This window comes from Trichophyton rubrum (assembly GCF_000151425.1).
Source record: "Trichophyton rubrum CBS 118892 genomic scaffold supercont2.1, whole genome shotgun sequence".
NCBI lineage: Eukaryota > Fungi > Ascomycota > Eurotiomycetes > Onygenales > Arthrodermataceae > Trichophyton > Trichophyton rubrum.
This window is the reverse complement of record NW_003456428.1, coordinates 243,495-271,125: the sequence shown is the minus strand read 5'-3', so window position 1 is coordinate 271,125 and position 27,631 is coordinate 243,495. Positions and strand designations below refer to the sequence as shown.

General features: G+C 50.2%; 12 protein-coding genes across 13 annotated transcripts; 4 read left to right on the top strand and 8 right to left on the bottom strand.

The window, feature by feature from the left end:
- Positions 1-135: 135 nt before the first annotated feature.
- On the top strand, positions 136-589 carry TERG_00105 (40S ribosomal protein S30; the record flags this gene model as incomplete). The annotated part of the gene is made up of 3 exons (XM_003238065.1): positions 136-195; positions 386-490; positions 563-589. The coding sequence occupies 3 exons, from the start codon at positions 136-138 to the stop codon at positions 587-589; spliced, it is 192 nt and encodes a 63-aa protein (XP_003238113.1).
- Positions 590-1,591: 1,002 nt separating this feature from the next.
- On the bottom strand, positions 1,592-2,307 carry TERG_00104 (uncharacterized protein; the record flags this gene model as incomplete). The annotated part of the gene is made up of 2 exons (XM_003238064.1): positions 1,592-1,681; positions 1,759-2,307. The coding sequence occupies 2 exons, from the start codon at positions 2,305-2,307 to the stop codon at positions 1,592-1,594; spliced, it is 639 nt and encodes a 212-aa protein (XP_003238112.1).
- Positions 2,308-2,790: 483 nt separating this feature from the next.
- On the bottom strand, positions 2,791-3,550 carry TERG_00103 (uncharacterized protein; the record flags this gene model as incomplete). Its single annotated transcript, XM_003238063.1, has 2 exons — positions 2,791-3,154; positions 3,216-3,550. 2 exons carry the CDS (start codon positions 3,548-3,550, stop codon positions 2,791-2,793), a joined length of 699 nt encoding a protein of 232 aa, XP_003238111.1.
- Positions 3,551-4,135: 585 nt separating this feature from the next.
- TERG_00102 (fumarate hydratase, class II) lies at positions 4,136-6,136 on the bottom strand (the record flags this gene model as incomplete). The annotated part of the gene is made up of 6 exons (XM_003238062.1): positions 4,136-4,322; positions 4,395-5,412; positions 5,516-5,631; positions 5,702-5,739; positions 5,805-5,846; positions 5,939-6,136. 6 exons carry the CDS (start codon positions 6,134-6,136, stop codon positions 4,136-4,138), a joined length of 1,599 nt encoding a protein of 532 aa, XP_003238110.1.
- A 386-nt stretch (positions 6,137-6,522) lies between these two features.
- Positions 6,523-7,578, bottom strand: TERG_11514 (uncharacterized protein; the record flags this gene model as incomplete). Its single annotated transcript, XM_003238061.2, has 3 exons — positions 6,523-6,789; positions 6,870-7,184; positions 7,267-7,578. 3 exons carry the CDS (start codon positions 7,576-7,578, stop codon positions 6,523-6,525), a joined length of 894 nt encoding a protein of 297 aa, XP_003238109.2.
- Positions 7,579-7,585: 7 nt separating this feature from the next.
- TERG_11513 (uncharacterized protein) lies at positions 7,586-8,256 on the bottom strand (the record flags this gene model as incomplete). The annotated part of the gene is made up of 2 exons (XM_047750622.1): positions 7,586-7,789; positions 8,164-8,256. The coding sequence occupies 2 exons, from the start codon at positions 8,254-8,256 to the stop codon at positions 7,586-7,588; spliced, it is 297 nt and encodes a 98-aa protein (XP_047605004.1).
- A 348-nt stretch (positions 8,257-8,604) lies between these two features.
- TERG_00100 (uncharacterized protein) lies at positions 8,605-10,413 on the top strand (the record flags this gene model as incomplete). Its single annotated transcript, XM_003238060.1, has 4 exons — positions 8,605-8,635; positions 8,698-9,387; positions 9,481-10,037; positions 10,105-10,413. The coding sequence occupies 4 exons, from the start codon at positions 8,605-8,607 to the stop codon at positions 10,411-10,413; spliced, it is 1,587 nt and encodes a 528-aa protein (XP_003238108.1).
- Positions 10,414-10,834: 421 nt separating this feature from the next.
- TERG_00099 (uncharacterized protein) lies at positions 10,835-12,462 on the bottom strand (the record flags this gene model as incomplete). Its single annotated transcript, XM_047747551.1, has 5 exons — positions 10,835-11,185; positions 11,252-11,649; positions 11,728-11,841; positions 11,894-12,191; positions 12,268-12,462. The coding sequence occupies 5 exons, from the start codon at positions 12,460-12,462 to the stop codon at positions 10,835-10,837; spliced, it is 1,356 nt and encodes a 451-aa protein (XP_047603508.1).
- A 1,067-nt stretch (positions 12,463-13,529) lies between these two features.
- TERG_00098 (uncharacterized protein) lies at positions 13,530-15,542 on the top strand (the record flags this gene model as incomplete). Its single annotated transcript, XM_003238058.1, has 6 exons — positions 13,530-13,728; positions 13,791-14,123; positions 14,191-14,642; positions 14,705-14,876; positions 14,943-15,105; positions 15,170-15,542. 6 exons carry the CDS (start codon positions 13,530-13,532, stop codon positions 15,540-15,542), a joined length of 1,692 nt encoding a protein of 563 aa, XP_003238106.1.
- Positions 15,543-16,367: 825 nt separating this feature from the next.
- Positions 16,368-16,901, bottom strand: TERG_00097 (uncharacterized protein; the record flags this gene model as incomplete). The annotated part of the gene is made up of 1 exon (XM_003238057.1): positions 16,368-16,901. One exon carries the CDS (start codon positions 16,899-16,901, stop codon positions 16,368-16,370), a length of 534 nt encoding a protein of 177 aa, XP_003238105.1.
- A 310-nt stretch (positions 16,902-17,211) lies between these two features.
- On the bottom strand, positions 17,212-21,154 carry TERG_00096 (NADH-ubiquinone oxidoreductase 30.4 kDa subunit, mitochondrial; the record flags this gene model as incomplete). Of its 2 annotated transcripts, XM_003238056.2 has the most annotated exons (3): positions 20,603-21,154; positions 19,858-20,507; positions 19,734-19,787 (listed from the first exon to the last, which is right to left on the bottom strand). In XM_003238056.2, exons 1-3 carry the CDS (start codon positions 20,772-20,774, stop codon positions 19,734-19,736), a joined length of 876 nt encoding a protein of 291 aa, XP_003238104.1. In that variant the 5' UTR covers positions 20,775-21,154. The 2 variants fall into 2 exon arrangements, with proteins under 2 accessions (XP_047605003.1, XP_003238104.1); XM_047749040.1 differs by having other exon boundaries at positions 17,212-19,787; positions 19,858-21,154.
- Positions 21,155-21,299: 145 nt separating this feature from the next.
- Positions 21,300-27,075, top strand: TERG_11512 (uncharacterized protein; the record flags this gene model as incomplete). The annotated part of the gene is made up of 6 exons (XM_003238055.2): positions 21,300-21,352; positions 21,429-21,496; positions 21,639-21,720; positions 21,785-22,153; positions 22,210-24,020; positions 24,929-27,075. The coding sequence occupies 6 exons, from the start codon at positions 21,300-21,302 to the stop codon at positions 27,073-27,075; spliced, it is 4,530 nt and encodes a 1,509-aa protein (XP_003238103.2).
- Between the last annotated feature and the right edge of the window lie 556 nt (positions 27,076-27,631).

The following is a 27,631-nucleotide window of genomic DNA, read 5'->3' as shown; positions in this document are numbered from 1 at the left end:
CGCACTTTTCCGTGTGTTAACGCAGTCCAAACCCGCTTATACTCCGACTTTCGAAAGGCCGACCTGACTAACCTATGGAAATTTTTGTCACTTGAAACAGTTGCATCTCTACGATTTACGAACCGATCGCACATCATGGGTAAAGTCCACGGCTCGCTCGCTCGTGCGGGTAAAGTCAAGTCTCAGACTCCAAAGGTCAGTTTTACCAGCTCAGACTTCCAGTTTCGGCCGCGCATACCGCAAGAGAACGAGGGTCCGGAATGATAGTTGCAGCCCATAGAAATATGGAGGGAGGAGATTAGATTTGTTTATACGGTTACCCGGGGCCATATCGACACGACAACAAAGAAGGGCAAGAAGACTGACTCATTTTTGGGAGGAATAGGTTGAGCCACAAGAGAAGAAGAAGACCCCAAAGGGTCGTGCTAAGAAGCGTCTCCAATACACCCGACGATTCGTCAACGTCACAATGACCGGTGGAAAGCGAAAGGTGGGCTTATTCTATACATCTCGAAATGATGGTTTTCTCGAGCACGACAGTAAACTGACACTGCTGCTGCAGATGAATCCCAACCCAGGTGCTGCATAAGCAATATAACATGTGGACCTTTCTTTTTGCTCTTCACGCCTCGTTTCGTCAGCTTCGTTTTCTGTAAAATCCCCAAATCATTCGAAATGGTGGGAAACCCCACAAATTTCTCTTTTCCTAAGCGGTTATGAACCATGCACTCGGAGAATGAGGATGGAAAGTCTATGGATATCGCAACCAGACATGGAGCGGAGCGGTTGAACATGGTATTTATCTATTGTGAGCTTTATTAGGGGAACAAAATAGAAATCACAGCTGAAAAAGGGCGCTTGATGAATGAATAATTGGTATGGGAATGAATCTAAGAAATTTTTAATTACATCCCCATTAATATCAAGGTTATTCATCTCGATTTTATGGCATGCTGTTCTTTATAGTATGGATGATGAGTAGATCAAGAGTCCCGGACTGTTTGATCCGTTATACTTGTAATATTGGTTGTATGTGGCTGGTAGGTTTTCTTCATGAGCTTCCACTGAGAATGGGCCTACACGACTTACGCTCCGCTGGTCTTGTTGAGACGGAGCAGCTCCGTGAGTGTGGAAAGTAGAAAATTATGTTTATGGTTGATTCAAATGTACCCAGATCCCGCAGTTTTAGCCTTAGTGGCCATCATCCATAGTTGTGCCTTGGCTTGTAAGACTATTGTATCCACGGCTCTGTCTATTAATTGTCGTCATCATTAGAAAGCTATGCGCCCAACTAAACCGGCGGGTGGAAACTATTATATATATAAATTTCAAAAGACCATCAAACCCGCAAGAAAACAGCAGAACCCAGTTGGACAATAGACGGATGTATCACCTACTATGATACCTTCATCCACTTTGGATAATGTACCCGCGATTGCTCTTCATACGAGTGCTTCACATCGGCTCCCCGTACACTGTGTTTATAACAGGACATGACTTTCCAGCAAACCAAATCCCCTGACCATCTATGATCTATGTGGAACTTTTAAGAAAATTCGCGCAAATAGGAATCCAATACTACGAAATTGAATCAGTAGTAATGAGCCATCTCCAATCCAGCACGTTTAAAGCCACATTTTAGATAAAAGCCCTCGTTGGCTTCGGAGCAATCCAGGATAGACTAAGAAGAGGTACGAATTAGTGCCTGTGCCCTTTTTTTTTTTTTTTTGGGCGGTAGATAAAAAGGGACAATCTTACCTTGTAACAGCCAACTTCCTTAGCAACATAATCCAAAGCATGGATCATGCGCAAGCCCAGCTTCTTCCCTTGCTGGCCGCTCTCAATGGCAATATCTTCAATGTGTCCCACCAAGCCAGCGGCATGGATAAATTTCCTCTCAACGATCAAACTGCCAGTGCCAACAACTCGACCGGTCCCATCGCAGATAACAAGGATATAATATTCATCATTGCGCTTAGCCATCCAGTCATATCGTTCGTTCCAGAGCTCAGGGGTGAACTCTCCAACCTTGGTGAGAACGCTGAGGACATCGAGGAAGCCGTTCTGGTAGTCTGAGCGGCGAAGTGGGCGGAGAGTATAGTTCTCAGGAAGCAAGGAGACAACCTCGGGAGATATATAGGAAGCTGAAAAGAGGCCTTCTTCAGTTTTTTCCTCCTCGCTGTTAGGCTTAGTGGCCTCGGTCACCGCCGGTTCCACCTCCTTGGTATGAATGGCAAGCATCTTGGTATCGATACAGTTGTTTGTAACGGCCACAGGGACAGTGGTAGACGAAGTTTCAATGGCCATGGGAGAGAAAGGCTGTTGGATACAAGGGCGGATGGTATGTAAAGAGAGGATAATACTGTCGAATTTAACGCCTAACTGGGGCTTCTCCTAGATGGAGGAAGTGGAGGATTCAGGGGTGAGGAAGCGGGGAGAAGTTTTCAACTTGACGCCGTCGGTATGAAACAGCAACAACACCCTTCGCGATAGAGAACAGGCAGTTCAACTAGGAGAAGACAAAGACTCTTGCTTATCCAAAGAGAGGAATCGAAAGAAGTTCGATCGAGGGAGAGGTGGAAAAAGGAGCGGCAACGTAGCTCGCTCCATGTCTCAAATAGACGCAGCTTAGTCACCACCAGGAACGGACCTCACCAATGACGTCATGTGACTCTGGCGCCAATTAATCTATAAAACTAAGCGGCGACTAAGTCGACCTGACAAGCCTATATACACCCTCGAACGTTCGATGCCGTGATATCCTATGCTAAAACAAGGGCATACTGCTTTCTACTTCTCTTGAATAAGGACTCTATAGACATAAAAGTCGATATCAACATTGTCCGCCAGGTATGCGCCAAACTTTGGATCCGATCGACCAGGGAACGTGGTTGCGGCAAACCGAGCTTCCCTCTGAGGACCAAGTTTTTGAACCTGACCATCCCATAAAAACTCAACCCAGCCAGGGGTACCAGTATTGATCAGGAAGTCTGCACGGTATTTGGTGTTGAGTTTAGGTGCAGTTTGCCATAGAATCTGCCGTGGTGCGTCCCATTTAGGCTGATACTGGAGCTGGAGGTTGCTGCGAGAAAACTTCAGGGCCAGAGGGACATTGGCGCCGCCATCTTCCACATTATCTGTGAGGTATTCCTTACTTTATGCCATAAATTAGCTCTAGGTTCAGTGAGGGAAACGTGCAGTTTGCATAAACTTACAATTGCCAGATGCTCAGGCTTTGCTCAATCGCCCCCAAGGAGAACTCATAGCGAATGGCATAGGTCTTGTCTTTTTTTGTTTCTTTGTTAAGGGAGTGGTACTCGGCTCGTAGCATGCCCTGCTTCTTGTGAAAATGAGCCACAGGAGCACCATTGGGGTCCTTTCCTTTCTTGATGAATAGGTCTGGAATGTTATCGGGGATCATTGTCCCCCGTTTGGTTTCGAGATTCCGCAAGCCGAGCACCGATGGATCATCTCCCCGAGCAGACTGGAAGTCTACAAGGACTGCACCGAGTGCTGACCCAATGGCCATTAAAATTGGAAGAAAACGCATGATAGTGGTTATTTAATGTTGTAATGAGAGCAATGGACGGGTTGGGATGTGTATATCAAGCCATAGAGCGGGATATGAGCGAGATTTATAGATTTATGACTGGTGACATGCTCAGTGGAGGCTGAGGTCGTAAAGACACTTCTCGTAGAGACTACTGTTTCTGGATACGAAGTGCAGGAGACTACTGTTGTGGCCAAGGAGAAAAGCATGCCCCTAGTATATCTAGAAGATGCAGCCTTGTTGGGATGATACAGAGCTGGTCATACACAGTATCTGCAGTGAAACAGTATCGAAAGCAACGAAGGCCTAGAATCCGCCTCACCACAGACAAGAATATATCAGGTTGTCCACGGGGGAGAGCAGTTTGTAGAAAGCTTTCTTTCGGCTTTACTATTGATTATTGAAACTAAGCATAGAAAACAAGGGTAAGAGATATTCTCGCTTATTTTCAGCAGGGGGATGAAATTGAACGGTGATACTCATTTCTATAACTTAACAGGGCGTATGCTGGGAATTTGTACCGCGTCTAACATTGATATTTACATCGGTATATTTTATTCAGGAAACGAAGCTACTGGGAGGCATCTACTTGCGCTCCTTTGGGCTTATCATCAACTCTGGACGAACGTGCTTGTCGAAATCCTCCTCGCTAAGAGCCTTGAGCTCCATGGCACTCTGCTTGAGGGTGAGGCCCTTCTTGTGCGCATTCTTTGCAACCTTGGAGGCCATGTCGTATCCAATAACGGGGTTGAGGCAAGTGACAAGCATAAGACTAGATGGGTCCACGTTAGTATGTACACTCAAATACAGCAAATAGAAAGAAAGGAATAGAGACGAGGCATACCTCTCGTGGAGAATGGATTCGATTCTCTTACGGTCAGCCTCGAGGCCAACGACAAGGTTCTTCTCAAACGACTTCATTCCGTCACTCAAGATGCGGACGCTGTGAAGCAAGTTGCGGATCATGACTGGCTTGAAGACATTGAGCTCAAAGTTACCGTTCATTCCAGAAACGGTGGTGGCAACATGGTTGCCCATAACCTGGGCGCAGATCATGGTGAGAGATTCGCACTGGGTAGGGTTGACCTTTCCAGGCATGATAGAGGAACCGGGCTCGTTCTCGGGGAGCTGGAGCTCACCAAGACCGCAGCGAGGGCCGGAACCGAGGAAACGGATGTCCTGGGCAATCTTGAAGAGAGAGGCAGCGAGGGTGTTGAGAGCTCCGGAAGCCTCGACGACAGCATCGTGAGCGGCAAGGACTTCAAACTTGTTTGGTGAGGTCTTGAATTGCTTGCCGGTCATCTTGCTGACTTCATCGGCAATGGCCTCGTCGAAGCCCTTGAAGGTGTTGATGCCGGTTCCGACAGCGGTACCTCCCTGAGCCAGCAATCGGAGGTCTGGCAAGGAGTTCTCAACGCGAGTGATATTGCGCTCGAGCTGGGATACGTAGCCGGAGAACTCCTGGCCGAGGGTGAGAGGAGTGGCGTCCTGCAAATGGGTTCGGCCGATCTTGATGATGTCGTTGAACTGGTCTACCTTCTTCTGCAGGGCATCCTTCAAGCTGGTCAGGGCCGGGAGAAGAGTGTCCTCGATCTCCAGAACAGCGGCAATGTGCATAACGGTAGGGAAGGTATCGTTGGACGAGGCGGACATGTTGACATGGTCGTTGGGGTGGACAGGCTTCTTGCTGCCCATGGTTCCGCCCAAGATCTCAATTGCACGGTTGGAGATGACCTCGTTGGCATTCATGTTGGACTGGGTGCCAGAGCCGGTCTGCCAGACAACGAGAGGGAAATGGTCAACCAGCTTGAGGTCGGCAACCTCAGCGGCGGCCTGCTGGATCGCCTTGCCAATGGTAGGGTCTTCAAGTATATATCATCCCAGTCAGTCCAAACCCTTTATATTATGCTGTCCGCCAGCCAAACATGTATGCATAGAGAGAGGAAGGGAGGGAGGGAGAAATACCGAGTCCGAACTTCATGTTGACGGTTGCAGCAGCACCCTTGAGGATACCAAGGGCACGCACAATTGGAGTAGGCATGCGGTCCTGGGGCTGCCCGATATCAAAGTTCCCAAGGGATCTGGAGCCTGTATCAGCATTCTCAGTCCAGTCTCTTGTATCAGCTCCAGGAAGAGCCTCTGTCTGCGCACCTTTGAGTCTGGGCTCCCCAGTACTTGTCTCCAGGAACCTGACATAAAACGTATTAGGCCAGCTGGTTCATTGCTATAGACCCTGTAGAAACGGCCGACCTACCTGGATCTCGCCAAAGGCATCGGTTTCCGTACGAGGGGCAGTCTATATAACACCAGCGGGCGGGTCAGTATAATCACCTCCATGCAGCGCAACAGCAACAAACACCGAGAACAGCGGAAAACGAAGACCGTTACCATCATTCTTGCAGTCGAGGCAAATCCTCTGACAGAAACCAGCTGGCACTTATTCGAGACAGGCGACGGCCGTAGGGCACTACTTATAGAGCGGCAGCAAGAGTTCCGCAGGTGGAGTGTATGAGGAGAAGCGAGCGATCGAGCTGCGGATTTGGAGGCAGAGCGCCCGAGGGCTCGAAGGGCCGTGGAATTAAGCATTCTACCGGGAGCTAAAAAGGAAAGTAAAGTATGAAGAAAGATGATGAATTGATATGGTACAGAACAGAACGCAGGATGCAGGCAGCTGTAATGGTACACGGCCAATGCCAATTTGGGGGGGGGGAAGAATACAAGTACACAAGAAGCTGAGATGCAGTCCAGAAGTTTTGGGATGAAGAGGAAAAAAGAGCTCGAAAAAATAAGAGGAAGCTGTCGGTTTAATTCTTTTTTTTCTATCCATGGATGGCTATGCCGGGAATAAGGAAGATCCCGAGTTTTTCCGGTCCGTCGAAACAAGGGGCAAGCTACCTAAGGAGCAGATTTTGACGGGGGAGCTCTGAAGATTGAAGATTGAAGATTGATCGTTACAGTCGAGTCTAGGAGATTCAGAGGCCGGTGTCACGGAGAGCGTTGGCCAGGGCAGCGATGGACTGCTTCTTGAAGAGCTTGCCGCCCTCGAGGATGGCGTCGTGGTGGGAGAACGTATGGGGCGCTCCGGGGACACAGATATGCTCGACCTTGACCCCTGCGGACTCCAGCTTCTTCGCATAGGCAGCGCCTTCGTCGCGAAGGGGGTCCATCTCAGCGGTCCAGACGATGGCAGGAGCCAGGTCGGCGAAGTTGGGGGCAGAGATGGGTGAGATCATCCAGTCCTGAAAAATATCCTATTATCAGCATACCGAAGTTCGAGAGGAGAGAGGAATGGCAGAGACAACTATGGAAAGCAACTTACGTCTTCAGATGGCTCAGGGCGAGGAACCCCAAGCCATTGGCGGTGGAAGTATGCCATACGCTCGGCTGGCAGGGGAACAGTGTGCTCCATCTCGCGGTACGACTCGTATGGGGTAATTTCACGGTCAAACTTGCCGTCTGCAGTGAAGGAGCTGTGCATGTCAACGACCGGGACAATGAGGAGCTGCAGCTTGAGGGGATAGCCATAATCTCTGCACAGATGTGCCATCACAGCCGCAAGATGGCCGCCGGCAGATGCGCCTCCAACAGCCAGTCTGGAGAGGTCCAAGTGGAACTCGATGGCTCTGCTTCTCACCTGTTTTCCATATGTCAGTCCTATTATGACAGGCAGGGCATGCCGGGTGCAAGTTGAGGAGGATACGTTTGATCAAACTTACCCACTGGACAGCCGCCCAGCAATCCTCAATGGCGGTTGGATAAGGATGCTCGGGGGCAAGACGGTAGTCGACATCGAAGACAACAACCTCGCCCTGAAGATCATTGGCGATCCGCTTGCACTTGTGGTGTTCGTGTCGAGGTTGCGGAACACCAGCGCACGTGAGGTTGATATAGCCCACGCTTCTTGTTTCTGCCCGGGACAGCTTGATGGGCGCATCTTCAAAGATGCGGACGGTGATTGTTCCCTCCGTTGAACGGGGAGCTTTCTCTCCGTGATGCAGAAGACTCTCTGGCCCTTGGAGTCTGCCCATAAGTTGATCACATACTGCCGGGTTCTTGGCGGAACTCCTCGATGGGGATCTGGTGGGTATGAAGCCGGCCCGCGTTATGGCGGTTGTAGTGCTCGACATACACGGGGTCAAACCGGCCCACAAGCTCCTCTGGGATACTGTTGATCAGTGGCTGGAGAGTCTCCTCGGGCTGCATCTGGAGCAGCGCCGGGTCAGCCACGCGCTGGGTAGCCTAGATATGATTGCAGCAGTCAGCGTCTCTCGTTCGCGTAGCTCCACGCAGCCATATCTCGGCATTATCACCATTTCTATCACTTTCCAGTGGGGGGGGGGGGGGGTTTCGCTTCTTCACAGCAAGGACTGAGAGGCAGAGGAAGCAGGAGAAGAAGAAATAACAAGCAGGATGTCAATATCAAAATGTCATATGCAGGGCCGGACAGGGATACGGGCTGCAGCGTCACCCACGAGACCCCTCACAGCGTCCTCGTCTTCGGCTCTTCTTCCTGGACGTCTCGGGGCTTGCTCCAGAACTGATATGAAGTACAAAGATACAAGAGAAGCCAGGAGGAGGACTGGAAAAGAAAGGAAGAAAGACAGGAGACTCACACTGCTGACATCTATCATCGCGGGATAGTAGGGCAAGTATCTGCTCTCGGCAAGGCCCGTAGCAGGCTGCAGGCGGCGCTTGAAGCCAGACATGGCTTGTTCTCTGGACTTTGTGTCTACCGCGTTTTGGTGGTGTCTTCAAAATGGTGTCTTCAAAAATGCGCTCAGTGTAGATGTATAGATGTATTTGTGTGTTCCTTTGAAGGTCTTCTTTTATATACTTAGTTCTTTCTCCTTCCTCACGTGGCTGGCCTGAGGCTGAAGGCAGAAACAACCACAGACAGCGAATTTGTATGTTTGCCCCCTGAAGCTACGACCTCACCTTTTCATGAAGTCACACAGCTAGAAGCTATAGAAGCTACAGTGTTCTTCTCTTGTTTACTTCACTCCAGATCTAGCACATCTCACCTAGACACTCCTGGCGGTGCAGTGGCTGTCATCATGGGGCTGAGGGTAGCCATCATCGGGGCCGGTAAGGGGCTACACACACCCTACCTTCGGCGGCTCCACGGCCCAGCTACTGACGGTTGGCAGGAGTATCGGGCCTGGCGTCGTTGAAGACGTGTCTGGAGAACGGCATCACAGAGGCCACCGTCTTCGAAGGGCGGGATGTCATCGGCGGCCAGTGGAACTACGAGGACCCTGACCCTGAGACCGGGGAGACAGCCTCGTCCATCTACGACAATGTGACGCTCAATTCGTGCCGTGATACGTCCTCCTTCAGTGACTTCCCCATAGACCCAGCCAGGTACCCTGATTACTTCGGCCATTGCCAGTTTCTGCAGTATATACACGAGTATGTCGAGCATTTCGGGCTGGCAGCGTACATCAGGCTGCAGACAAAGGTCATCTCCTGCAGGCAGCAGCAGCGGAAAACCGGCGATAATCCCGGCAAATGGACCGTCGTCTACCAGCAGCAAGGCCATGGGCCCGTAGAGGTTGTGTTTGACGCCGTGCTTGCATGTACTGGGACCCTGTCGAAGCCGATGATACCGGACTTTGCTGGCAGGGACAAGTTCCAGGGCGAGCTCTTCCACAGCCACACGTACCGAAAGCCGGCGAGGTTCGAGGGCAAGAGAGTCGCCATCATCGGGTTTGGCAATTCAGCCGCCGACCTGTCCTCCGAAATCAGCTCGGTGGCCAGTGAGGTGCATTTGGTCACTCGCCGGGGCGGCTGGGTTATTCCCCGTTACGTCCTCGGCAAACCCGCCGAGGCGTGGGACAGTAAGTCTACCCGCCTATGACTATATTAAGGGTCACACCTAACAGTTAGGTATCCATGCTGAGAAATGTATGTATGTATGTTAACCTACGTAGGCCGACTATTCGAGACAACACTTCCCAAGCGGCTCTCGGAATGGTGTCAGATGAAGCTATGCGAGGCCGTCGTGGGCTCGCTACCCGAAGCAATCAAGCCGCAGCATTCGCTCTTCCAGGCCAACCTGACTGTTCGAAGCGACCTATTGGAGAACATCCGGACAGGTCGTATCACTGCCCACAGGGCCAGTATTGACAGGATAACGGAATATGGCATCGTTCTAACCAATGGGACGATCCTGGAAGTAGATGTCATCATCTGCTGTACAGGTTATGACATCGACCTGCCGTACCTATTGGACGAGTACTATCGGATGCAGGAGAAGGATAGCGTGCTGCCAGCCAGAAACAGTCTTAACCTGTATAAGCTTGTTGCCGCGCCGAGGTATCCAAACCTCTTTTGTATCGGATACGTGCATCTTGAGGGGCCGCTGGTCCCAGTTGCTGAGGCGCAGGCGAGGTGGGCGGTGGGTGCAATTACGGGGAAAGTTACGCTGCCTTCCCCAGACCAAATGGAGAGATCGATCTATGTGTATCAGGAGGATCTAGCCTCTCGGGTAAGTTGTGATATGCCTACTATGTTCTTTTTGTTGGTCTCCTCCAACTAAGAGAGATCGATGATAGATGGTTTCTTCGGATAGACACACCACCATAATCAAGTACTTGCCGTACTGCGATGACCTGTTCAGTCAGCTGAACGCCGCCCCGACCTTCTGGCGTTTGTTCCAGCGGATCTTTACTTCTAACCCAGTACAGGCTTACCAGGTGCTGCTAGCAGTGTACTTTGGCCTCAATTCGGCTGCTCAGTACCGGCTCTTTGGCCATGCAGGGAAGCCTGAGCTAGCAGCTGAGATACTTCTCAGACTCTCCAGGGGGGATAACAAGATGACAGAAGAAGAAAAAGGGTATATCCAGAGCACTGCACAGGTCTGAACGCAAAACACTTTAGAGTCTTTTTTAACGAAAAATCATCATTCTTATACTGTATATGTATATATATGTTCTTATCAAATTCATTCATTCATACAAAACAACAAAAATCATGGTTCAGGAGCAGGGGTAATTCTCAATTTAAGCCCATGCGTGGGTTTCAACGTAAATCCGGACCACGGCATCTCGAGCTCCTTATCAATGGGATGGAACTCCCACTTGAACAAAAGCTTGGTAAGGAATGTTTTGATCTCGAGCAAACCAAACGCTCGACCAACACAGACTCGCGTTCCGCTGTAGAAGACCTGATACACATACGGGTCATGCGCGGCACTGGGCAAGTCATTCCATCTATCCGGGTTGAACTCGTTTACAGTTGGACCCCAGATAGTCGGGTTGTGCTGGGTCACAGCAGGGTACATCGTTAGCAGAGTGCCAGCGGGTATGAGAGTGCCGCATATCTCGATGTCATGTATAGGGGTGCGCAGCATAGACACGACTGGTTGCTCAGTGTTAGTAGAGGTGAGCATACAAATTCATGATGGAGCGGAAGGGATGCCTTACACGAAGCGTAGAGGCGGGTGACTTCTTTAATGACACAGTCTAAGTAGTCGATCGAGTTTACTGATTCGTAGGTGAACGAGTCCTCTGTGATCACTTCGCGTATGGCTGCGCGCAGACGGGTCTGGACAGACGGGTGAATAGCGAGCATATGGAGGCACCAGACAACTGAGTTGGCGGTAGATTCATGTCCTCCCACCATGAGAGTTCGTAACTATGTTAAAGAAGTTAGTGATGTCCCCACGATAAGAGTTATACGCAAGAACAAGGGAGGATGTACCTGACAAACTAAAAGCTCTTCGGATAAAGGATCTCCCCTTTCGATCAACTCCCGTACGATCATGGTGAAGATATCCGTATGGTTGCTATCGAGGTCCTTCTCGGCATCCGGCTCCTGCCTGATTCTGGCGATGGTTTTCCTGACATGATCAGTGAGTAACTCGCTGATGACCTTACCTGCATGTAAGAAGCGGCGGTTGGCCTCGATGGGGATCCACTTGCGAGCCGGAAAGAAGTTGTCCAAGGCGAGCATTATCTGGTCAGTGGTCGACAAGTGCATGACATCCATCGTTCTCAGGTAGAACTCTGACTTGGATGCATCGGCGAGACTGTCGACCTCGTAGCCCATGACGGCCTTGGATATTATGTCAATAGTAGCCTTTAAAATAAGCGAGGATACTGTGTAGGGTTAGCCATGGTTCATTAAGCCATAAATCCGGGATCCGGGGGGGCGGTGAGCGTATAGAATATGTCTACCTTCTACAATATCGTCGTTGCCAGTGGCCGTTTCCCCTATGGCGTTGGCTAGCTGTTCTCCCTTGGCCAGCATTGCCGGCATCGACTTTTTGACATTCTTCACAAGAAAGGGAACTGAGGACGTTAGTGTAGAACATATTGAAGTATACAAAAAAAAGGAGCGTACCGTTGAAACATCTTCGCTGCTGGCGATGGACATCTCCCTCAGCAAAGCAGATGCCCCCCTTGCCAATGATGCCCTCCGCGGTACGGGCAAGAAACTTCGGTTTGACGAAGGAATAGCAGTGCGTCTGGGTGACTTCTTTCAGCGCCCGGGGACTGCAGACAAGGATAGACTCGCTATTCCCCAGCATCAAGGGCCGGATGAGGTCTGCCTCCGGAAACTCCAACATCCAATCAACGGCCGCTCCGTGGGGGCTGTTGGCGCGGAACTGCTTGACCGTCTGGCCAAGCAACCAATGTCCCTATAGGAGAATTAATTTATCCAACCATAGCAGCGCAAAGCAGGGTGGATATGAAGCATGCAAGAAAGGCTCTAACCTTTGGGGTTGGTAGATGCCGCAAGGGGGAGACCGCAAATGGATAAATCAGGATTTTGTAGACCATGACGCCCAGGGAAACGAGAGCAGCAACGAGAAGGTAGATTCTCGGATCGATAGAGAAAGGCTGGTATCTCATAGCATGGAGAAAGAGGGCGGCTGCAGAGATGACCGCCATGAAAAGGGAGGTAATCATCTTGACGTCGTCGTAGTAGTAGTACTAGTAGTATAACTAGCAACACACTGTTCAACAGCAGTTCTATAGTCGTAATAGTCGGAGAGAACAGCTTCTAGAAAGTGAATACAGCAAAAGAACCAGCCCGAACAGCAGGGAGACGAGGCTGCCCCTTAAATAGGCAAACAGCGCCATGAAGGTAGACTCGACTTTGTCCCACTGCGATGCAACAAAGTAGATATCTTCAGCCAGCGTGACGGCAGACTGCAGGCGAGACATGTCTACCGAAGTCACTAGCTCGCCCATTGACAGACTGCCCCGGCTGGGCACGACCGCTCCAGCAAACCCGGTAGGAGGAGCATGTTATAATAATAACAATTAGTAACTAATATGGGGTTGTAGATGTCGTAGAAACATGGAGTAGCCGTGGATGTCGCTGCGGATGCCTGGCATACGCCCAAACACAGGCTGTGATCATGCAGGCTACCAGAGGGTATATCGGGGTATATCTCGTCTTCTCGTCTTCTTTTTCTTTTCTTTTCTTCTTCTCTGCTGCCTTCATGGTCCTCTCTTTCGACCTCTCCGTCTGTCAGTCTCGTCTCCTCGTTGGTTTCCATGCTGCCGGCAGTCACCCGGCGTCAGCTGCGAGATCGACCGCAGCACCGCAGCTCAGCATCATCAGCATGGCCGCAGCCAGCAAAGAAGACGGCTTCCAGAGACCAAAGCTGCTCTACGGAGTAGCAGCAAGTTGTTGTCCCAAGCAGTCCGTCCGTCCCAGCAGAGCCGGCCGCTCGCCTTTATCCTTCGTCCCTCCCGCCGTCTCTGCTTTTGTGCAGTCGCACCATCCCTGGCCCCTGGCTGTCCTGCGCCTGTTCTGTCCCATCCAGGCTGTCGCTGTTGACACACGCCTGATCCTCCAGCCAGGTCCCTCTGCTGGAGCTGCCTCATCCCTGCAGCTCCGTCCGTCCTCCGGCCTGAGCCAGCGTCTGCCTCGACGCTGCGACGGCCTTCGTGCGCTGCTAGGCTTTGGGCAGCTCCACCGGCTCTCCACCGGCCATGGAAGATTTCTAACTTAGCATCGTCTCGGGATGGCGTCTTTTCGACCTCAGATAGCGAAGATGGAGCCGGGGCGAAGATCGAGCGGCCATCGAGGTCGAGGGGCCCTTATAAGAGGCGTCTGGCCGCCGCGAGCTGGTGAATCGTCGTTGCGCACCGCAGTGAAGCAGGCGAAGTCGTTTGGAACCATGGCAGACCCGACGGCAAAGCTGCGCAGCTACGAAGCTGAGGGTGAGACCGTCCTTGGGACTGAGAAAGAGAATAAGAGAAGAAGAAGGCTGACTGACTGGTAGCAGCCAACGAGCACCATGAGGAGGAGTATCACACCAGCGAGTCGCGCCGCCAGATCGGCCTCGTCTCTGCCGTCTTCCTCATCTTCAACCGCATGGTAGGCACCGGCATCTTCGCGACGCCCAGCGCCATCTTCGCCCTCTCCGGCAGCGTCGGCCTCTCGCTGCTCATCTGGGTCGCCGGCATGCTCATCGCGGGCGCTGGCATGGCCGTCTACCTCGAGTTCGGCACCGCGCTGCCTCGCAACGGCGGCGAGAAGAACTATCTCGAGTTCGTCTTCCGCCGCCCGCGCTTCCTGGTGACGGGCCTCTACGCCGGCTACGTCGTGCTCCTGGGTATGTCTTCGCCTCTTCCGTATACTGACTGTCAAGAATCGATGGCTGACTGGCTGGCTGGCTGCAGGCTGGGCTGGCTCGAACTCGGTCATCTTTGGCGAATACATCCTCCACGCCGCGCAGGTCGAGGTCGACCGCTGGAACCAGCGCGGCGTCGGCCTGGCCTGCATCACGGCGGCCTTCCTCATCCACGGCCTCGCGCTGCAGTGGGGGCTGCGGCTGCAGAACCTGCTGGGCGTCATCAAGCTGCTCGTCATCCTGCTCATCGTCTTCTCGGGCTTTGCGGCGCTGGGCGGCGCCCTCAGGATCGACAAGCCAGACAACTTCAGCAACGCCTTCGAGGGCACCACCGGCAGCGCTTACGGTGTCGTCACGGCCCTGTACAGCTCGATCTGGAGCTATATCGGCTACAGCAACGCCAACTACGCTCTCAGCGAGACCAAGAACCCCGTCCGGACGCTGAAGATCGCCGGGCCGCTGGCTCTCGGGACCGTGGCTGCTCTATACATGCTGGCCAACGTATGTCTTATATATCCAGTCTTACTGCTTATGACTGCATCGTACTGACTGAGATCGTATAGATTGCCTACTTTGCCGCAGTGCCCAAGGACCAGATTGTCTCCTCGGGCCGCATCCTGGCGGCCTCATTCTTCCGCAACATGTTCGGAGAGCAGGCTGAAAGAGCGCTCTCCGTCCTCGTTGCCCTCTCAGCCTTTGGCAATGTCCTCAGCGTCATCTTCTCCCAGGGCCGCCGTACGTCTTTTCTTCTCACTGTTCTTTCTGTGTACAACATGGCCATTTCTGTCTAACGTCCTACAGTCGTCCAGGAACTAGGCCGTGAAGGCATCCTGCCGTTCTCCAGGTTCTGGGCGAGCAACAGGCCCAGAAACGCTCCCCTGGCAGGTCTTTTCGCTCACTGGCTCGTTTCCGTCGTAATCATGCTAGCTCCTCCGCCAGGCGATGCCTACAACTTCATTCTCAAGTATGTTCTCCGTTTCTCTATCCCTCTCTATGGGTTGAAAGAATCACAGCTAACAAGCCTGCAGCGTCATCTCCTACCCCCTGGCAGTCGTCAACGTCTTTGTTGCAGGGGGCCTTATACACCTATACCTACACCGCGAGTCCTACCAGTGGGCTCCGCCCTTCAGCGCCACTCTGCCCATAGTTACATTCTTCCTTCTGAGTAATATCTACCTCACCGTCGCCCCCTTTGTTCCCCCTACGGAAGGGCAGAATGTGTACAAATCGCTGCCGTACTACCTCCACTGCATAGTCGGAGTCTCAATCATCGCAGCCGGCGGTGTCTATTGGCTTGTCTGGGCACGCCTGCTCCCCTGGCTCCGAGGCTACACGCTCGAATGCGAAGTCATCACTCAGCAAGATGGCTGGTCCCGAAGACGGTTCTACCATAAGCAGTAACTCACTCGTTCGAATCTGGTCATTCCGACCGGAACGGCCTAGCAGCATCCCCTACACCGGCTGCATCAGCCATATCGGTTGCTCCGATGGAGAAAAGCCCAAGACTTCGCCGCTTGGGTCGGGTTGCCATGTTATGGGATGGGAAATACGCGGCCCGTCCTTTTTACTCTTCCTCCACTCACTTAGTAACGACTTGACGACTATCCTTTCAACAAGCATATCATCTGCCATGCATACATACTCATAGACTGCACATTTCCTTGGGCGCTGGCTGCCATGATTCAAAGCATGGGCTTCAACATGCTGACACGTACATATGTTCCATCAACTAAAAACTCAAAAACGTTTTTACTCCGTACATAACTCATAATTATTAATTACTGGGCTGTACATATTTGAATCCATCATCCGATCCCGAATTAAAACCCCCTAATCCCTATCCTTATCTCTGTGTGTATTCTATTCCAAGATATGCACAATAAGCTCGAGCCAAGGCGGATATGCAGAACCAAGAGTCTCGGTTTCGCTCGCAAGTCCATACAGCTGGCTCTGGACGGTGGATTCTGGGTTCGGCAGCAAGGGAGCTTAACGGGTTGACAGGCAGGATAGCTGCTCTCTTGCGTGCTTGCGTGCTTCCTGCCCAGGCCGCCGTCATCCAGTGATCCGGGAGCTCTTGAGAACTCGAGTCGTTAGAAAAAACAAAGCTTCTCTGACTGTCTGCGTTTCAACCATCTATAGTATCTACATGCTACACGTAACAGACCATCTCAGTTCCCGATATCTATCGTCACCAGCTGCTGGTGCGCCATCAAAACGCGGATAAACTCATGGACTGCTTCCTGTCGTCAATCTCACCGTCATCACAGAGCAGTTTTGCAAAGGCAAGTCCGCGCCGTTGCTTTGGCACTCAGGCATGCCCGCCGAGACTAACGAACTGGTTCCCAACCCTGATGATGGGCTGAGATGGTCAATTGTCGACGAGCTGCAGGGGTTGAACGGAAAGCCATCCTCGCCCCCGGTGTAATCCTGGAGGTAACTGCCGATATTGGGGTTATTTGTGAAGCCTGCCATGGTAACATCTGCTTCATTGACGCAACAAACTGCCAGATGCGGTAGAGTGCAGTATGGCATGACGGTGCTGTTGTCGTTGTGAGAGGCAGCAGCGAATAGAATCGTATCCTCCAAGGAAGGGTATAATAGGTAGGAGTCGTTAAATATCACACTGTTGTCGTCGTTGAATGAATGGCTTGTAACGGTGCAGAGATCTTTAATATGTGAAGCAGGACTGGATCCAGCAGCACTCAGACCCTCACTTTCAGCAGCACAGTTCCTTCGGGCCTTGCAGCAATGCCGTGACATGAATGCATATCTGTGGCAGTAGGGTTAAGTTGGGGGAATAGATCATTTCTGTAGCCATCAACAGCCCTGTGTGCTGAAGATCTATAGCCGCATTTGGTGAATATTATGCAAATCTTACACGATATCACAATCTCATGCTGAAGCCTGGAACACTGAGGATTGCCTACCCCCGTGTTTTCCCATGCTCGACAAGCATAAGGCACTTAAGCACCCACATGCCTCGTACTCTTGGGGTAGTTCCGCTGTGAACTCTGGTGATGTGATGGAATAAAGATGTAGCTGAAAGCACTGCCTTCACCCAGCAAACCCCGACCTGCCGCGCCCCTATTGAACACGACGTCCGGAAAGCCGCCGCTGCCAAGGGCATGTATTCCGGGTTGACACCTGCATGCCTAGGTAATCTTCATGCATAGCAATACGGCCCATTAGCTGGGACTCGGCCTCAAGTTGCACCCGTGTGTTCTTTTATTCTCCCTTGATTACCATTCAGACTTGCTTGTGCGGTGAACCAAGTCAAAATCAAAGTAGAGAAAGGCCCTTATTGCGTTTCCAGTGTAAGCGTTAATGCCGTTGGTTCATGTGTTGAATCTTGTCTTGAAACAAGCCTAATTATATCTTCAGGCATGATAGATGCTTCGAGACTCAAACGCCACACTCTAGGACTAGCTTAGTCTGGACGGGGACGAAGAGGTTATGGGTCCGATGTAAATGAGACTTGGGCCTTGGTATCGTTCTCTTCTTCAACCTGGGTAGTTAAGCCTACCTTAGGTATTACTGATAGCGAGAATTTGAAAGGATAACGGCAGACTCACTGGAAAGTACCGGGCTTTCCAATGGATGTCGACAGGTTTCAGTACACTGATAATCATAACCACAATAGTATAAAAAGACAGCTCAATGTCTCCATGGTAATATTGCACAGCAGTGGCTGAAAATGAGAAACCAGGCAATTTCCGCATCAGTTCTCTGGTCGAGAGTGAAGTCATCACTCAATGGAGTCCCAACATTCACTAATTACCTAGACAGGGGTTTCATCAAACGGCTTCCCATGTGGTATCATATATTTAACTATCGGGGCTGGAGAATGCATATACCAGTAACTGGAACCATCAGCCAATAGCACAGCATTGAAGTACAGTAACAAACACAACAAAATAGCAGTACGTCTACGTAAATGCAAGCCGGTAGTATGATGTCACTGATCTAAGAATATGCTTGCATCGAGATATCGGCAATCCAAAGCTTGGCCATAGTAGTAGCCAGTCAAAGGTATACGGGATGTACCTCAACATGCCCGCCTCGCAGTGCCACCTCGGGGAAATAACCAGCCAAGGCCGTGAGCTTCAGCTATAGCAGATCTCGAGCGTTTAGAGGCTGTTATCACGCCAGGCAATCTCCTAAAGGAGTAAACGCTGGATGAGGAGAGGCAGGAGATATTAAAATAGTGCCTACTTTTGCCGTAGTGCAGGCTTTCTTTCCCTCTGGCGGGCGCAACTGTGGGGGTATGGATGTGAAAACATGGACTTTATTAGGCTCTATATGTCAGAATTCTTGTTATCCGTGCCCGTCTCGCGATTCCTTCCTCTAATTCAGGGGTAATTCACAGCACAGTAGGTATTCATGTTGCACGATTCCTTGCAGCTTGATATGTTGCATTAGTTTCACTTGAGACCATAATATGTTTAGCGCTTCGTTGAATATCTCCAGCTAGAGACCATATCTTTCGGCCGCCCACGGTGAGTCAGTCCGGTAGTCATCTTGATAAACGTTCAGTTTTGGAGGGGATAAGATGGCGTAGCCTTCTTCGGCTATTGAATCATGGTCTGGATAGATACAAAACCTTAGGGATAAAGGATCTTACCACTGCTCGATTCAGCCCAGTCAGCGCTCCGCAATTTCCGCAATTAGGTTACGATGTGCTACTGGGATCTGGGTATATGGGATCATCGGTGTAACAATCGATACGTTCCCTTACTCCGATTATATCTGCGGACGGTACGTAATAAGCGGTTCGAATATGTTTGTCTTGGGATCAAACCAATCTAGGTCACCCGGTATGCATCTCCACTCTCGAGCAGGGCATTCTTAAGGCTTAGACTCCATAAAGTCTATGCGGTACTATAGTTATGGAGAGTGGGGGTATTCCAGACGGCCTGTCTAAAGAGAAAAGCTCTTATGCAGACTCTCGCCTCCTCGTTCCATGACTTTTTGGGAGTTCTTGTTATGGGAACCAGGATCGCAACCCACGGCGCTATGCGGAGCAAATCTGGCCCCTTTCAAAGTCATACTGCAGACAGAAGAAGAAAAATTATTTACTCCTCTTTGCAATAGCATAGTAGGGACTCCTTGGGTGGCTCTTTGCGAGAGTCGGGTACGCCAGGCATGTCTCTTGTCTTGCAACCTGAAGAGTGTTGGATTCCATAAGGTTGAGTATGAACCGCGACGGGTCCTTAGTAATCACCCTAATTCTACCCCAAGGCAAGGGGCCGGCGTCTCCCCCCAAGTAATGTTTCAGGCTACGGTGCCTCATTAGCAGGTTTTATGTCCCTTATCTTGACTTTAGTAACTTAAAGCAGATGTATGACCTTGCTGGATAAGCTGATTACATTGGATATGGGGGCTTATACATCAACGGCCGCAGTTCCCGATGACTGGATGTAGATATGAGAGCATTTCAGTGTGGCCTCCCACAGGGTTATCTGTATATAAATTTGGTAAAGGAAAATTTCCGGCAGGAAAGGATTGAGATGATGAACCACCGAATCTACCATTGTACCAATTAAAATAGAACAAGCGAAAACAGTAATGTATTGAAGGTGATATACAATTGGTTTATTTCTTTTGCTCCTCAGGCTTCTCCTCAGGCTTTGGAGTAGGAAGTTTGAACTATAGAAAAAAAGCGTTAGCTGCGTATTTCCCGTATATTTAGCTAAGAGATAAGGTCGTTGATACTGACGTTGTCTGGTTTTCTGTCAACACCCTGGCCAATTCCTTCCCAAGCAGATGAGCCGCCCTCGAAGTTTCGGAATGCCTGTGTCAATTCCAATGGTTCAACAACAATACGCTTCTTCTCCTCGTCATATCGGATTTCCGTATATCCGGAGAGAGGAAAATCCTTTCTCAGAGGGTGGCCGTCAAAACCGTAGTCAGTCATGATTCTTCGGAGGTCGGGATGGCCGGTGAAGAACACGCCGAACATATCATACACCTCACGCTCAAACCAGAGAGCACCATCGTAGAGAGAAGTGATACTAGGGACTGGGGTGGCCTCATCTGCGTATGTCTTGACTCTTATTCTGGAGTTATGGCGCACACTGAGAAGATTGTAGACAACTTCAAAACGGTACTCTCGCGTGGGGAAATCGACAGCAGTTATATCCGAGACTTGAGTGTATTCGGCAGCGGTATGGTCACGAAGGAAGGTCATGACAGGCACGACACCAGCCGGGGGAATATAAATGGTCAATTCATCTTTCCAAACCGAAAACTGTTGAATGTACTTCGGTAGACAAGAGATGAGATATTGGCCGTAGGTATGTAATTTTGCGGACGTCTCTTTATATTTGTCTGTTGGGTTGACGATCGGGCGGTTCAATTGACCGACGGCTATCAAGATGTGTCAGCAATGCGAAGTTCCTTCAGGGCAAAAAGGAGAGAAAGAGAGGGTCCAAATCAAGACAAAATAACCGGGTCCGGTTTACCAGGTCGCGGCTCCTCGCGCGGGTTAGGGACTCCCTCCTTCGATACAAACTTCGCATCCTGGAATTGTGCAGACACGGAGAAAAGACGCAGAGAATTGGAGGCTCTGCCTGTCTGGACGGAGGTCAAAGGGCGGCGGCCTCCTAGCCGCAGGACAGATCGCCTGGACGCCATCGTTGTGAGAGCAATTGAGCTGCAGCACCGATGGGATTGTGTGTCGCGGAGGAAAGAGGTGTCTTGGATATCTCGATTGGACGTCGCTGGCCCGACGTTCTTTTCTGGTCGCAAATGCAAGTCGCTGATTGGTCAAATCATGTGATGCACTAAGTCACGTGGAATATTACATTATGGCACGTGACATATCATGACTAATCAGGCGCCTAAGCAGAAGACGAAGAAGACGCCAAGACACTGCGCAGAAAGCTCATCTTGCACTCCCTCCTCGTTTTCGCAGCGCATCCCATCTTGACGTCGACGTCTTCCTCCTCCCACCGTCTTTCCTCTCTCCTTGGCGTCTCTCCGTTTCTCACGGCAGGTTTTCATTTCTTTGCATTTGTCTTCGGGGGGGCTCCAGCTGGTTATCTTGTCTAATTTAATCCCGTGCTTGTTCATGGTCCCTTTCCTATTCGAAACCTCAGTTTTTTTTTTCCCGCCCCATATTCCAACAGTCTCTGAGCCGGTGCGAACATCTCTCACAACATGTCTTCAAGAGCCCTAAACGACTCAGTCATTGACGACGATGACGAGCTCTGGTGAGTCTGCTACATATCTCGGAACGATTGGCCACTTGGACTGCGGTTGCTAATCTTGACATCCTCTCATTGAAAGCCCGCTCTGTATTGAAGAGTTTGATCTCTCTGATAAAAACTTCAAGCCATGCCCGTGGTGGCTACCAGGTACGCGTCGAATATATGAAGAAGAAAAATATAGCCCCCTCTCTGCCTCTAGTGAAACGCCAAAAACTCTAGCAGAAGATTAACCGCTAACGAATCACTGCTAGATATGCCAATTTTGCTATAACAATATCAAGACCCATAGCGAAGAAGGCCGTTGCCCAAATTGCAGACGCGTTTATGATGAAAACAGTATTCAATACCGTGTCCCAGATGTTGATGAGTGCGTGATTCATTCCTATTCTTAGCCTCACAAATCACAATTCACTGACCGGGGTTTATTACATATAGGTTCAAGGCAGACTTGGCTCTAAAACATCGAAAAGCCGCTGCAGCCAAACGAAAGGAGGCTGAAAAACGAGAAATCGAAGCCTCAAGTAGGAAAAACTTGGCTGGTGTCCGGGTGGTTCAAAAGAACCTCGTCTATGTTATCGGCCTCAATCCTACAATCCGAGACGAAAATTTACTATTACAAACTCTCCGAGGTGACCAATATTTTGGCCAGTATGGCGATATTGACAAAATAGTTGTCAGCAAGGCGAAGCCAGGTGGCAACCCAAACCAAGGTATTGGTGTCTACGTGACCTTTGCGAGGAAGATAGATGCGGCTACATGTATAGCGGCAGTTGATGGCTCACCTAACGGTGACAGGGTCTTGCGGTATGTATATACCCTCTCTCTTGTTGATCATTTGTTTTACTAACATTTATTAATAGAGCGCAATATGGCACTACCAAATACTGTTCCTCCTTTCTCCGCAATGAAACGTGCAATAACAGGAATTGCACGTTTCTTCATGAAACCGGAAATGATAGTAACAGTTTTAGTCGACAAGACCTTTCATCCATGAATTCAATTTCTTCGCAAAGATACCCATCGAACGGATCGTCTTCCGTAATCTCACAAGCGCCAAACCAACTCACCCAGCGTCCATCCCCTGCGATTAGCCATGCTAGGGCCGTTAATGCTCCAAATACCCAGTGGCCCGCTGTCAAGGACGATGGCGGAGTGCGTGCTTCGAGTACGGATTCATCCGCCCTTCCATCGTCTGCAAGCTGGGCGAATAGAGATTCCTTGGCTCAGAGAACTAGGAGGGAGAGTATAGCGGCGAGTCGATCATCTCCTAGCCCTAAGCCGACGAACGAACAATTGGCTTCTCGACCCGTAAACGGCTATGGAAAAGATTTTCAACGAACAGCGGAACAACTGAACACTGCATCGGACTCGGCTGGTCCTATTGAACAGCCGAATACGGCACGCCGACCAGAATCTCCCTCTCCCACCATGATTTTTGATAAGCTAGTAAAAGCTATCAATTCGCCGGAGTTCCGATTTCACTTCTCAACTGAAGCTGTCCCTGACAACGAGTTGGTATTTATCGAGAACCATCCATCCCTAATAGACCCGTACGGAGGCGTCAAACGCCGGGCCATGCGTGAGAAAGCTGAGCAAGAGCGAGCAAAACATGCCCTCGATGGGAAAATTTTACAAGCTCCAGCCGAAGAAGAGAACCTTGAAAGCGGGAGTTCACAGCTAGGTGGTGAACCAGAGGACGCCCATGGTGGCGTTGGTGTTCCCGGGCGACATCAAAGAGAACCACAATCTGCTATTCAGCCTCCTTCTCAGCAGGCAACGGCCAACAACTCGGCTGTGGGGTCCCCTGTTCCAAATAGCCATCAGTTCCAGAACATCAATGTCAATGCCCGAAATCTTTCCCAGCTTCAACAGCAGCAGCTCATGCTACTCAAGTCTGCTGGGGCCCAGCAGCATAACATTATGGATCTCCAAGCCCATGCCTCGTCTGGCACCTTTGATCAAAATGCCCGAACGTTTCAGAACCAGATGGCTGGATTGAATAATATACCCGGACATACAAGGCAGTCTTCGCGGTTTTCATTTGCCTATGATGTTAATTCCAAAAACCCCAGTGGCAGACTTGTTGGTTCTCAGGGCCCTATGATGCAATCATCCAGCCCGAATCCTCTTTCGATCCCTACTACACAACACACTCTTGGTAATCAATACTTTGTGAGCGGTATTCAAGGCCCGCCACCAGGATTGAAGAGTGCCGGTACTCCTCCAGTCAGTGGTGGCGGCATGTTTGCCCAGGGCCATGGTTTTACCAGCACGATGAACAATAACCTTGGGCTCGGTACCAAACAAGATGGAAATGCTGATTTGATGCGTGAAATTATGCGTGCCAGGGGCACTGGCGGGAATGTCCAGTCCCATGATGCAACAAAGCGTGAGTTCCTGTTTCCTTTACTCCAACAAAATAGCACACCCCCTCCTCTGGCTCCCGTTTCAGGCCTTTTGAACCCGCTCTATGGCCAGCAGCTTGGTCTATATCAAGATCAAGTGCCACAGAAGCAGAAAAAGAGGGGAAAGAAGCATAGACATGCTAACACTTCCTCCGGCGGAGGCGGTGTAGTAGATCTTGCAGACCCGAGTATTTTGCAGGCGAGGATGCACCAAGGTGGCGCCAATGCTGCCGCTGGGCAGGGGCTGTACGGGAGTCAGGGTCAAGGTGGGTACAACCATTCCAATATGGTGTACAGTGGAGGGTTTGGAAGGTGGTAAAAGATAACCCTTCTCCAAACTGTGTGGCTCCCCCAAATCAATCCCAAGCCTTTTCTACCCCTTTCATCATCTCCCTATCAACCACATTTTCCTATATCTTTCCCATTGTATGAGATTTCATATTATTCCAATCTCCTTACCTAAGCGTTTATGTTTTACATGGTTTCTCCCTTTTCTTTCCCCCTTCTTTTACCCACCACCCACTAGGAGTACAGAGGCTGCTGTTTAATTTTCCTTCTTCGTTTGTTTTTTTATTTGGCATTTATTTCAGCACTGCATACGGGAAACATTCGTTGAAACGCGTGCAACTGGGCGTTCACATCGCATGTTCGCGATACTTGGCTGGCGGGAGGCGTCATACATATTACATTTATCCAGGAATATGCTTTTCGAAGGGCTTTTTCGCGATATTGGGAAAACGTTTTCATATTGCCTGCCATATCTATGGCTGGGGGTTCAGGTTTCCTTTCGCGCCAACCTACGTTTCTTCGGACTATACCCAAAAAACACACTTTCCTTCGGGAGGAAATCTTTTTGTATGTTAATCCTCCCTGTTTTTTATGGGCTTGTACCCAAGCCCAGTCTTACCTATGTCGAAACAAAATTTCTCACTGTTATTTTGCCCATATAGATGTCTCCAACTTGTTATGTGTGATTCGACGTATCCTCTGCCCTGATCTTGTAGCGCCAATTGCAGCCAATATGTATATAGAAACAAAGGAAGCCCCAGGGCTACCCATGTAGCTGCACCTACCTCCCCTACTACGCTCCCTTCCTTGCCATCACAGCTTACGCCACCTTCGTTAGACAGGACAGAAAATATTCCGGGTTTATATGCTAACATTTTGGTATTAGAAGACGAAGATTTCCCACCGTTGGCTCCAGCATCTAAGCCGAATTACGACAAACAACCGACGGACCCAATTCGTCTGCCAATCATTAATTCTCTTCCAGGGGAATCATCGCTGACCTCAAGCCGGTCTGGAACTCCCTCTGTGCCGCCTGGGTTCGGCTTACCCCATGCTCATCCACCTGCATTGCTCGTTCGTGAATCCAGAACATCAAGCCCTTCACTCCCAAAGACTCCTTTGAACATAAATCCACCTCCAGGGCTAGTGCATCCTCAAGCACTCACAGAGACGAATGCTGCACCCGAATCAGCACGAGGTTCTCCAGCTACTCCCTTGAAGCAGCCAGTTAGTAGAGCTGCCGAAGTATCCCTCGGGTCTCCCAAACCCAAGGCTGGTAGCGCTGCCAAAACTACTTTATCAAGTGACAATTCATCGTCAAAAACACACCAATTATCCAGCCACGGGAAATCAAAACCCTTAAAACTTGATCTTTCGACATTTGAGAAGATTCGCGAACCTGTCTTCAGTTCAACCCCCGTGCAGAGTGTTGCACCCCTAGCTACTTCTTCAGCCGGTCCAGAATCTAGGCCAGATACTCCAGGGACCAACTCTCGTACTTCAAACTCTCCGGCTCCTCGCCAGCCAAGGGTTTTACGGGTTGTTGATACGCCGAAGTCAGAACAAGCACCACCTACAACATCAACAAGCACATCTGTATGGGGCGTGAAACAACGACCAGGAATACATAATCTCTCTTCTGTCAGCAGACCAACGACGCCAGTAGGCTCTGAGTATGATGCCCAAACGTCCGCCTCCGTTTCTCGAGCGAATTCGCCACCACCATCTAGAATTGGATCTGCGCCTGTTCGAACGGTTACAAAGAGTCAAGTGAAGAAGGACAGGAAATTGAAGGCCAAAAATGCCGAGGCCAAAAAGGATGAAATCCTTCTAGCTACTTCAGCAGCCAACAGCGAAACTCAAGCCCCGATCATCGGTCGTAAACGCAAGACGAAGAAGACACCGAAGCAGCCCAATAGTGATGTTGATGCCAACGCATCCGACGGAGAACAGAAAGAATCATCAAGTAATGATGCTGGGAAGTCTCAAGCGGAGCCCGAAGACCCACCATCCAAGTCAAACATCAATCAGGAGGAGCCAAAGAAACAAGAATCAAAAGCTCCAGTAGAAAGCGAACCATGGCGGGAGAATAACACCCTCCAGCAAATGACAATGGATGCCGAGTCGAAAGGTGTACCGGTCAAAGATCTCTTTCTTGAACGCACGGCACCTCTTCCCACGCTCCTTGGACAGCTTCAGCAACATAAAGATTTTGATTTGAACACCCACTTACTCTTCAACCCACCAAATCTAGGCCAACGTACAGATATGAAGTGCAATGCCGACGACTACGACATGCTGCAGAATCCACTTGAGCTGACAGATGAGCACCGGAAACAGCTTCTCCGAGGTGAACCTGTACGTATCAGCAATGGTGACCCTGATAAGCTCAAGCACCGTGCCCTCATCACACCTACCGGCTGTATCCTCCGTCATCTTTCCGCCGACGAAGAAGACCGGTATCTTGCGTTGGAGAAGAGCCTCTCATCTGTTCTAGATGTCATTCAGAATTCTTACCCCTCCCTTCTCATCTCTGAGCCTGACATCACAAACCGCGGGGGTGGGTTGGATGCCCTCTTCGCTACCCCTGAGAAGTTCAATATTTGTTGGGTTGATGAGGACTCAACTCAGAACGGTCTTGTGTCCAGCATCGCCGGTGAAGGTTCATCTGCGATCTTGTCCCACCCGCCGCATGCAAGCAATGGCGTAAACACATCCACATCCGAGCCTGAGATGGTGCGCTCTCATAATTGGGCGATTAGTAGTGGCGGCGAAACTGTCCCTATTCGTTCGTCTGCGTCAAAGTTGATGGGTGGACGTCGTCCTAGCTTTGGCCCTGGCCTTGAAGAGCTAATGAACATGCCTGATGTTGAACTACGAGCCATGATTAACGCATCTCAGGCTGAGCTGGATGTATCGAGGCGAGAAGTTGACACCATCGACAAGAAAGTTATGGCTCTAGTTAAGAGGAACAAGAAGCTTGTTCAGCAGGCTTTAGCAGCTGCAGCAGAGTCAATGGCCCAGTCGCAGTAATTTACGATGAAGGGAGGTTGCCGAATATTGTGTTGGCCACTCACAAGAAGTCGTAATCGGACTCGCTTGTTCCAATCTCTATGATTTTGCTTGATTTATTGCGAGTCCATCCTTTAACGTGCTGTCCCCCTTCTGCATTATATGGAGTCTGTTTGACTTGCCATGTTACGATCATTCATGCTTTTTATGTCTTCTCTGTAGCGTTATCTAATGCCTCCCTTTCGCTTTTGTACGGTCTTTAGGTCTGGGTTTGAGAGAAGCCTCTTGGCAACTGAAAGTAGCCACTTTTGCAGTCAGTAGACTGTGTCATATTTGAAGGCGTGTATTTCTATATCTAGTACACTCTGCTCCAAAAGAGAATCTTGATCTATGGTATGTACATTTTAGCGTGCTCTTCAAGGTGAAGGACAAAATTGAAAAAAAAAAAGAGTAAAAAAAACCAAGCCAGTCAAGTACGTTTCTTAAGAGAACGAAACGCCAAAACAACGCTATATATTTATTTTGCGTATAAATCAGTCTGTCTGTTGCAGGGTGATGAAAAAAATGAGCCATATGA